Raw genomic sequence first — 10971 nt, forward strand, 5'->3', positions numbered from 1 at the left:
ATCCAAACTTGTGGCTGGGTCCCTGACCCCCTTTCCATACCCTCTTGGGCCACTCTCACCTTGTGTTCATGTCCTTCAGCCATCATGCCCTTCAGGCTGTTCCATAACATGCATGTTCCTTCCTGTCCCAGGGCCTTTGCACATACTCCTCCTGATTTGCCTCCTCTCACATGCCCTGCACAGGCTGGCTTCTTCTCATGCTCAGGCCTTAGCTTAGTCATGACTACTCACCCCCTCCAAAACCTAAGTCCCCCTCTAATATCCATCTTAACTTCCTGGTTGCTTCATCCTTCTTGTCACAATTTGTAATTATCTTCTTTATTTATTTGTTTGTTCAACTTATGTTTTTTTTTTAAAGATTTTATTTATTTATTTGAGAGAGAGAGCTCAAGCAGGGGGAGTGACAGGCAGAGGGAGAGGGAGAAGCAGAGTCCCCGCTGAGCAGGCAGCCCATATGGGCCTCAATCCCAGGACCTGGAGATCATGACCTGAGCTGAAGACAGACGCTTAACCGACTGAGCCACCCAGGTGCCCCTCAACTTGTGTTTTTCCATTTCCTCTACTAGACAGTAAACTTCAGTGGGGGTAAATTTCAAAGGACCAGGACAGTCTCCTTTTTACCCCACCGCATGTCTAGCACAGCATCTCACGCAGAATCAAGACTCCATAAATATTTGTTGAATGAATAAATGGATGAGTGGATGGACGGATGGGTGGATGGGTGAATGAATGAGTGAATGGATGGAAATATGGGTGGATGGATGGAAAGATGGCTAGTTGGATTGTCAGATGGACAGATAGATGAATAGAAGGACAGATAGATGAATAGAAGGATGGATGGATGGTTGAAACGAAGTGTGGCTAAATGGAAGAAGAGATGTACAGACAAATGGATAGAAGGATGGAGGGATGGAAGAATGGATGGATGAATGGATGGAAGGAAGGATGGCTAGATAGAAGAATAGATGGACAGGCAGACGGATAGATGGAAGGATGGGTAGATGGATGGATAGGCGGGTGGGTGGATGGACAGGTGGATGGAAAGATGGATGAAAGGTTGGAAGGAGGGATGGCTAGATAAAAGGATAGATAGATAGATGGATAAAAGGACAGACAGAAAGATGGATAGATGTAAGGATGGGTGGATGGATGGATGGACGGATGGATAGATGGAAAGATGGATGGAAAGATGGATGAAAGAATGGAAGGAGGGATGGTTAGATAGAAGGATAGATGGATAGATGGACAGACGGATAGAAGGATGGATAGATGGAAAGATGGGTGGATGGATGGATGGATGGATGGAAAGATGGATGGAAGGATGGATGAAAGAATGGAAGGAGGGATGGTTAGATAGAAGGATAGATGGATAGATGGACAGACGGATAGAAGGATGGATAGATGGAAGGATGGGTGGATGGATGGATGGATGGATGGATGGTTGGATGGATGGGTAGATGGAAGGATGGATGGAAAGATGGATGAAAGGATGGAAGGAGGGATGACTAGGTAGAAGGATAGATGGACAGACTGATAGAAGGATGGGTGAATGGTTGGATGGATGGAAGGATAGGTGGATGGATGGATGGATGGATGGATGGATGGATGGATGGATGGATGGATAAATACATGGTTGAATGGATGGGTGAATGGAAGGATAGGTGGATGGCTGACTGGCTGGCTAAACAGGCCTCACGTTTTCCTTTATGTTGGAACTATGTCAGACCCTGTCATTCCTCTGGAAGATATGTTTCCATTTTTAAAGACCAAGCTCCCTGGTGACCATGTGTACCCCAGAATGCTCAGTAGCTAAGACAGATTTGACCCAATGACTGTCTTGCCCAGAGGTTCCATGCGCCCAGCCCCCACTTGCGACCCCAACGAAGATGCATCCTTCCTGCCGGGCTGTTGTCTGTCCCCACTGTCCTTCCCTTCCCACAGCAGGAAGCGCTGTCATCCTGGCCTCTGCCGCACTCCCCCTGCCTTCCTGTTCCTGGCCCAGGAACTAGCTTCTTCCTTCCCCTGGCCGGCGGCCCTGGCCCCCCAGCTCTCAACAGAGCAGTTGCGGCAGGCGCCGGGCCGAGGTCAGGGAGGCCAGAGTGCACACCTCCTCTTCTCTGTGCTGTCAGCAGCCTTGGGCAGTGAGGACCCTGGCGTCAGCCACAGGCGGCCAGCTGTGGGAGCAGCGCTGGGATCCTGGGTGAGGGGCGAGTGGCAGGAGGCTGGGGTGTGGGGAGTCCTGTGCATTAGGCACTGACCATGGCCTTGAGGTCATTGCCTCCTTTGATCCTCACACAACCTGGGAGGAAGGGAAGAATCACGAGTCTAGTCGGCAATGAGGAAACTGAGGCTCCAGGACCCACAGAGGCACATCCCTGCCCAGTTCCCAGTCCTCACATCTCTCTGTCCCCTTCTCTCCCAGCACAACCCCGAGTGCCTGCCTCTCTGCTCCCCAGCAGCCTCCTTTCCTGTCTCCAATCTGTCCCTCAGCCCAGAGGGCTGTCGTGGCCTGAGGACACCTTCACTGGCTCCTTGTGGCCCTCTGGAGCTGTGCATACCCTTGGCCTGGCCTCCAGGGTGAAGCCCATCCCAACAGGTCCTGCCCTCCTGGCCGGCTTCACCTCCCAGTGCCCCTGCCACCTCCAGCATCCACCAGGTCCTTGCCCACCTCCCTGCTGGCCTCAGGTTGTGTCCTTTGTCCTTTCCTGCTCTCTGTGCTTGGAGAATCCCTGATCCTGCTTGGAGGCTGGAGTCTGAGTGCTCTGTCCCTCCCCTGGCCCTGTCCTTGGTCACGGCTCTATCCTCGGGTCCAGTACGGCAACCCAGGGATGAAGTCGGGATGGTCGGTGAGCTCGGGGGTGCCTCTCCACACACTGACAATTTCTTACCGCAGATGCTGTCATGGTCACCCTGTGGGTGATGGGTACTATGTGGCAGTCCTGCCAGTCTGATCCACACTCTCCCTAGCAGCTGTGCCCAGGACGACAGAGGCATCCAGGGGCCAGGCTACATACTCGAGGCAAGCTGAAGGAGAAACATGGGGGACAGCTGGCCAGGTGAGGCCGGGCTTGGGGTCTCTATGCATCTGTCCTAGAGCTGGGCAGATTTGGGGAGACCTGCTCCAGGTCCTCCCTCTCCCTTCACTCTTGGAGGGGAGGCACAAGGGTGTTCAGTCCTAGAGTCCTCCCCCCCGCACCCCCCAAAACTGGCTGGTAACCTCTGTGCCTCCAGAGGTCAAGGGTGAGGGTCAAAAGGCCACAGTCCCCTGACCCTACAAGACTGAGATAGCTGGGATAAGAGGGGCTGTTCCCAGAGCGTTCCCTGAGCCGGGCTGCGTGCCCCACAATGCCACTCTCTGGCTGTATGGCCTCGAGGAAGGCCCTTCCTCTTTCCAAGCCCCAGTTTTCCCATGTGCAAAATGAGAATTGTCCCCAGGATGATAGGGAGCCACACATAACATAATACCACGTTACAAACCGTCGCAAGAACAAACTGTTGCTGGCTCATGCACGCTGAGCCCATGGCCGTCACTGCCTGCTAAGTGTTTTGCATGCCACAGCTGTGGTGGTGGTGGTGGGAGGGGGTGGACCGAGAAGGCCTTGCTGGTAGGACGGGGTGAGCTGAAACGTGCTTGGTAGGCTGAGCAGGAGCTTGCTGGCCCAGGAGAAAACACAGGACAGACAGGACGTGCAAGGCTAGCATATGGGGGACCTTGGGCTGTCAGGTAGATGGAACAGATGTGGGGCAAGGAGGCCACAGAAAAGGGTCCTCGGTCACAGGCCAGCCTGAGGCTCTTGGCCTTGCTCACCAGTGTGCTCCCTCCTCCTGGTGATGGCACCCTCCAGGGCTCCAGGCCCACCTTTGAGCTATTCCACCCTCCCTGGCAGCTTTCCTGAGCTCTGGACCTGGGGCGGGGGAGATGCTTCCAGCATGTCTCTGGGAGGGCACCCCGCCCCACCCCTCAGACCAGACAACACCCACCGCGGGGCAGGACAACTGGAGCCACAGAGCGCACAACTCCCCACCCCACAAGATGAGCACGTGTTTAAAAGATAGGCAATTCCCAGTATTGGCAAGGATGTGGGCAAATAGGCAAATAGGCACTCATAGCACTAAACGAAGGCTCATACTCTTTGACCCCCAAATTCTGCTTACCCCATACATCCTGTTAGGATAATAATAGCAAACACGGATTTAGCACTTTCTGTGTACCAGCCCAGGCCTGCGCACCTGCGCACCCCACACCCCACTCATGCCCCCTGAGGTGGGTACTGTTCTTGTCATTTTGCAGTTGAGAAAACTAAAGGCACAGGTGTTAACATGCTGCTCAGAGATTATCTCTGGGGTGCAGGATCACGGCAACTACTCCTTGCTCCGTGCATGTCTGCATTCTTTGCGTTTCTGCAGATCGAACCATCTTTTCTCCATCAGCCCTGGAAGCACGGCTCTCCCTTCCACTGTTTGCCATCGTAGTGGTGGTCACCTGTCAGGCATTCCTGACTCCACTCAGCCCCCACAGCCAACGGGTCACGAAGTCATGTCCATCCTCAGAGGCAGCACCAACGGCCGGTGGGGAGCTGGGAGCTCCAGGCTTGCCCCTCTTCTCTCCCTGCCCCTCCCCCCGAGCAAAGTGTTTCGCACTTACAGCACTCAGACACCTAGCAGGGGACGCCTTCCTTCTGCCCAGAGAGCCAGATCATGGGACAGCCCCCGTCCAGTCCCCTGCTTCTTCAACCCACCGTCCGGCCGGCCTCAACGTCCATCCCCTGGCTTGCCACGCCAGTGTCTCCCCACTGGTCCAGGGTTACCCAATGGTTAGATTATCTTTCTAGAATACAAGTCCCTCTCCTGACTAAAACCACTATGCTACTTGGGGGCAGAAGCTGCGTTCTTGGCATGGCCTTACAGATGACTGGTGCTCCCTCCAACCCTAGAGTCACAAGTTGAGGCCCCCTCCTTGGGCCCCTGCTGCATGTTTCTGCAGCTCCATGCAGTGGTTGGCTCATTGCATCTGGCAGTTGCTTAGTGCAAGGAGGAGGGGCTTATGCTTGCCTTTCATGGTGGTGTCCCCAGCATGAGACTTGGCGTGATTGCCCCGACTTCCCTGAGGGTCTGGGGAGCAAAGGGAGAGCACAGAGTGTGTGGGCAGGTGTGGAGGTGAGCAACAGAGGTGGAGATGTCTTGCACTGAGGTAGGCACGTTGGCCGGGGGGAAACTTGGGAGAAAGGCCATGTGTCTGCAGGGCATGCCGCTTTTGAAAGGTCTCTGGGACAATTAAGATAAAAATGTCCAAGAAGTGGTAAAAAATTTAGGACCCCACCTGCCCACCCCACCAGACCCTTCCTTGGGGAATGTGGACAACCACCTGCCCCTTCTGACCCCTTAGCCCCCATGCCATCTGGGACCAGATACCTGACACCCGACACTCCTTCAAAGCTGCCCAAGCGAGCCATTTCACCCTCCAGCCTTAACTCCTAATGTCCAAGGTGGACACAGTAAGCCATGACACAAAGCTAAAACCTTCGCATACCCTAGAGTAAAGTAGTTTGATTAGCCGTTTTGACACCGAGGTGAGGCTCCACCGCCAGACACTCCAAATGCACATGTGTGTGCCGCCTAATACGAATAAATCTCCCTTGGGTAGAATTTAGTGTAGCTCTGAGGATGAAGCTCTGCACTAAGGGTGAGGATCAGGGCTTCCCCCAAACCCGCCTGAAAGCCCGCATTCCATGCTCTGGGGGCAGCGTGTGGGAACGGAGCCCCCTCGAACCCACCCACTTGGAGAAGCACCATCCCCTACCTGCAGTTCTTGGCAACCCCTCCAAAGGTGGGGTGAAAGGCAGGGCGTATCTAGAGCAGGAGGAAGGTCATGTGCTGGGAGCTGGGGTGTGTGGTGGGTACAGGCTAGGTGGACACGGGGTTAGGGATGCCCTTGGGACCATAGCAGGAGGGGTCTGGACCACCAGCTCAAGAAGTTGGTGCTTTATCGCTCGGGCGGGGGGAGGGGGTGCCACGGAAAACTCAGATCTGTGTTTTAGAAAGGTCCCGCTGGAAGCAGGGAGGGAGGTGGGGCGGAGTGGGAGCATGGGCTGCCGGAGGACCCCCTGAGGGTGACGGGGAGGAGGGGCACCCTGGCAGACGCTGAGCTCCGAGCGCAGCCCAGCTGCGGGTGCAGCCAGCTGTGCCAGGCAGTTAGCCCGCCCGCCTGGGGTCAGGACTCCGCTCCCGGGCGGCAGGACGGGCCGTGTTATCAGACAGCCCAGCTGGCTCAGAGGAGGCCCCCGAGCGCTGCTAAATCGGGGCCGTGGGCTCCTGCCGCAGGAAGAGGGAAACGCAGGCAGGATGTCCTCTCCTGTGGCCGACAAGTCCTTTCCCATGAACCCCTGCTGACCTCGCTGGCCACGTGGCGGGGCTCCCCCACTCGCCACCCTGACCTGCGCCTGCTCGCGGGGCCACCTACACCCTGGCCTGGCCTGGGATGGGGGGTGGCGGAGGTGACCCGCGGCGCGGGAGCGCGGCCGGGGCGCGCCCGGCTGCCCCACCCAGGCCCAGCCGCTGCCAGCCCTGAATGCCCGCACCTTCCTGCTCGCAGACTTCTCCCTTCGGCGTGACCGGAAAACTGAGATCCCAGAGGAAGCCAGTGTCTGAAAAGGATCGAAACTCAGGAATCCCTGGCTCCAGCTGGACACGTCGGCTGCCTCTGGCTCCGAAGTCAGCGCAGGGAGCGTGAGGGGCTCTCCAGACCCTTTCCCCGGCCCACCTCCCTCCCGGAGAGGCCTCTCAGAGAGCTTGGGGGGGGGGGGGGGAGGGTGCCGGCGAGGCCCTGGTGGCGAGAAATCTGCCCTGTGGGGGAAAGCGCCCAAACCAACAGCGGGAGGAGTGTAAGCTAGACACAGAGAACTTCTCCCTCCAGGCTAAGACCCCACTTAATTTTCCTGGGTTCCCGGATTGCCTTCTGCCCTATTACAGTCAGGTGCTCCCAAGTCTCCTCCTTCCTTATCTGGCCCAGTTGTATCAACTGGGGTCTCCCAGGAAGTCCCCAGGGCACCTCCTCCTGGAGGACCTGGCTCCCTGAGCAGCCTTCATGTCCCTACCTGCGCCCCTCCTCCCAGGGTTCCCATCTGGTAAACCACCTTCATGACCCATTCTGTGACTTAGGCCAGAGACTAGCACACATCCCTGCCCTCCCCTGCCTCCTCCCCTGTGGTACCCCCTTGCTGTGGGCCCCCACCTTGTTTTGCACCTCTGGCAGTGCCTTCAGGGGACCTGACCAGGAGCCTCCCTGCCCAGAACTTCTCTTTTCCAGGTGTGCCGCTGACTCCTGCCCCCTCCAACTGCCTCACCTCCCCCACCTTACCCCCAGCCCCCTCGAGCCTCTAGCCTCATCTACTACCCACAAGTCCCCATATACCATCTGGACTTCCCTGCTTCTGAGCCTTGGAGGGGTTCTTTGCCCTACTTGGAATTCCCTTCCCTGGATTCTGCAGATCCCTTCAAGAAGCCCCCAGCTAGAAGTGATGCCCCCTTCCTCTGCAGCCCACGGCTACCAGCTGGGCCTCGTGGGGGTCCTGAGCACTTCTGTCCCTATGATACAGATATCTGATACCATGTCTGTGTCCCAGCCAGTCTGGCACTCAGCAAAACCCCTGCAGGATGGGGCTGGTCCAAATCCTCCCTGAGCCACCCTGAACAGGCACCAGAGCTTGTGACTGGCATAGAACTGCAGTCTCCTTCCCTAGGTTGAGGTCCCACTGCCTGGGGCAGCGTGGGGGTGGAACAGGGTGGAGCTGGCCAGATAATCCTCGTCACACCTCATTCTCAGTCGAGTGCCTGGTTGTGTGGGCTCTGTGCTCTGAGGAGGAAGAGAGCCCTTAAGCCACAGTGACTGAGATGGGGCCAGTGGCCCACAGGACCCCAGTAAGGTGGCCCAGCCCCCACATCCTGCCTCACTGGCATGCCCCGTCCCTCCCCCATTGCTCTGTCCACACCTGGGTCTGGCTCAGGGCTGAGGAACAGGGACAGCAGAGAACTGAATGGCTGGCCACACGAGACTCAGCCCACGGCAGGGGCCAGTGTCCTCAGGCCAGGGCAACCAGCTGCCCGGCTGTCACTTGCTTCCCCTACATGTCCCTGAGCTGATTGCCCACTGTCCAGCAGCACAGACAGCCTCTCTCTAGACTAAGCCCCCCAAACAAAGCCTCTTGGGCCTGTCCTCTGCCACCTGCCCTCTCCACAGGGACACTGCCAAGGAACTGCTTTTTGAAACTAGACCGGGACCCCAAGCCATAAAGTCCAGCCCAAGCACAGCCCCTCAAGTGCTTGCTCATTTGCACTACTATGCATGGGGAAACTGAGGTGCAGGGAGAGGAAGTTGGGACCCAGGCCACACAGCCAGGAATTTAGGGGCAGAGCTGCATCCACAAAAATGTGAATCTAGGGCTAACTGCATACTTTTGAGGGGTCAGCTTCATCTTCCCCGAGATTCTCACCTGCCAGTACCTGGCCACCCAGTCTGGTTGTCCTGACACTTGGCTGCAACTGAAGTGTTTATGCTTCTGCTCCAGCATCCCTCATCAGGCTGGGGAGCTCCCCAGGGCAAATGCAGGGCACATTTCCCACCAGCCGTGTCACGGTCCAGCTGGGCCATCCTCCTCCATGGGCCCCTTCAGCTAACATCCTCTCTCCTCCTCTTCACTGCCTGACTCTGTATGAACCACCTGAGCTCCCCGTAAGACTGGCCTCATCCCTTTTCCCTCCTCCACCTCCGGAGCACCCAACCTCAGGCTCTCCTCGTTCTCACACCTTGCAGTACGTTCCCTGTCTCCCTGGAAGCCTCTGGCTCCCTCCCTGGTGTGGGGGAAATGCAGCCCGGACTCTGCTCTGCTTCCTCTCCAGCTCCCCAGCCCAGCCTCTCTTGAGCTTCAGACACTACACCCAATGGTCTGCCGGATGTCTCCTCAAGGTGGGGTCTCCCCCTCCTCAGCCTGATCCACTTCACTTCTCTCTCCACACTCATTCGGTCACTCAGCAAACACACTAAGTATTGGTGAGAGCCTGGCCCTGGGCTGGATGCAGGGGAGCAAGGAAGGGCAAAGGGGCAGCCCCTCTTCTCTGACCTGCCTCAGAGGCCCCAGGCAGATGTCTTCCTCCATCCTGCCTCTAGATTCATCCACACCTCCTTCATCTCCCCTGTCCTCTGCCCTTCAGTCTGTGAAGGCATAGAGAACAGGGCTCTGTTATCCTACAGATCTGGGTTGACCATTTCCCTTACTGCTGGCCTTTGGGAACCTTGGAGAAATTACAGATGTCCTTGTTCTATGCTTTCTCCTCTGTAAAACGGGTCTAATATTCCCTTGTGAGGATTATTAAAAGGGATGAAGCATGTGAAGCCAGTATTTAATATCTGCCGTGTTCAAAAATCTGGACCCCCTCCAGCCCTTCCAGCACTTTTCCTCCAACCACTGGGGACCCATGACCCTCTCTCTACCTTCTGATTCTCTGGGTCACCAGATCTTGTATAGACGTCCAGCTCATCCTTACCCATCCTCTGACATCTCTATACAACAATACTCCTCTGCTCCTTTTCTCATCTCCCACACTCCCTTTTCTCCAACCGCACGGGGACAACTTCTGGTCATATTCCTGTCACAGACCATACCCTGCCACAGAGATGTGCTTAAGACGCTTCCACGGCTTCTCCTGCCGGATAGTCCAAGCTCTTGAGCTGGGCCTTCAAAGGCTCCTGCCCCGTCAAATACAGGGAGCGCCGGCATTCTGCCTCTTCTGCCACGTTGATCTCTCCTGGATTGTCAACTCAAGATCCCCAAGTTCCCCTGTGCACCTGCGCCCAATCTGCCCAACGGCGCCTGTCTCTGCTGGTCCCCGAACCCCTGCCTCCGCAATCTCTGGCCTGGGGAAGGTGGACACCTGCCCGGAGCGCCCTCTGGGGGACCGACCTCGAGCGCAGCTGGGAGGCGTCGGGAAGTGCGCACCCAGGTCTGCGGCCCGGCGGGGATTTGCCGGGGTACCGTCCCCGTGGCGCGGGTGGGAGGGCAGCGCAGTGCAGCCCCGGGACTCCCCACCCCCGGCACACCTACCCCGGGAAGCCAGTAAGCAAGCGAAGGATCCTAGCTGAGGATGCGGTGCGACGGGGCCCGGCTCCAAAGGACAGATAGTGGAGGGTGGTCGAGGACCCCGAGCACAATCCCTGCGCTGCGGTGCAGACGGTGCCCAGTCCCCGACCCAGCTGCAGTCTCCGCCCGCCCTTTCCTCAGCCCCGCGGGCCCAGGCCGGCTCCATCCGGGGTCCGTATCCCCTGGCTCCCAGCCCCATCTCCCCTGCAGCCCCAGGCTCCCGGGGGTCCAGTGCCCCGCCCGTCCCCCGTCGCCCCGGGAAAGCGGCCCCCATCGCGGCCAGCGGCGCACGCGTGCGGGCAGAGGGCTCACCGCGCTCGCCGTCGAGCAGTCCGAGGCAGAGCCACAGGCGCAGGCACAGCGCGGCTCCCCGCTGCATCTCCGGCCGCTGCGGCGCGGGTCTGACCTGCGTGGCCGCGGCTCGGGGCTCAAAGTGTGGGCGCACAGAGCGAGCGCGGGCGGGGCTGGGGCCCGGCGCGGGCGGGGCGGGGACTGGGCGGGACCCCTTCCCCAGGGGCGGAGCCAGGCCCGTCGGACCGCCCCTCGCACCTATCAGTCCCGCTCCCCCCTCCCCCCCCCCGGCCGGGGAGCTTGCTGGCTTGATCCGAGGGTTCGCGTCTCGCTCAGCGGCTGGAGGCTGGTTAGTGTCTCACTTCCGAGACCCCCGGGGCAGCTCTGGGCGGACGGGGAATGCAGGTAATGCACCAGTCCTCCACTGCGCGCTAAAAAGGCAATGAACTCCGCAGCGGTCAAGATTAGACAAAATGTGTCAGAGTGTATTTTTCTGTAATTTCCTTTAATCAATAAATACAGTGTTTAAAGTAAGAAAAAAAAAACA

At 58.0% G+C, this 10971-nt stretch overlaps 1 protein-coding gene across 5 annotated transcripts in view; it reads right to left on the minus strand.

Annotated features, from left to right (window-relative positions):
* The window catches only part of FLT4 (fms related receptor tyrosine kinase 4), a 41879-nt gene extending 31275 nt beyond the window's left edge, over positions 1 to 10604 (minus strand). For 4 of the 5 annotated variants that reach the window (XR_006793489.3, XM_045890689.3, XM_045890704.3 and 1 more), the window contains exon 1: positions 10446 to 10604. Coding sequence is in view for 4 of the 5 variants with exons in the window: in XM_045890689.3 (XP_045746645.1) it covers positions 10446 to 10512 (67 nt within the window). In the remaining variant the exon portion in view is untranslated. The remainder of the gene's footprint in view (positions 1 to 10445) is intronic. The other variant, XM_045890698.3, reaches the window with a different exon arrangement.
* Between the last annotated feature and the right edge of the window lie 367 nt (positions 10605 to 10971).

This window comes from Mirounga angustirostris, unplaced genomic scaffold (assembly GCF_029215605.1).
Source record: "Mirounga angustirostris isolate CCGP_5_RB_7025 unplaced genomic scaffold, mMirAng1.0.hap1 SCAF_7, whole genome shotgun sequence".
Taxonomy (NCBI): domain Eukaryota; kingdom Metazoa; phylum Chordata; class Mammalia; order Carnivora; family Phocidae; genus Mirounga; species Mirounga angustirostris.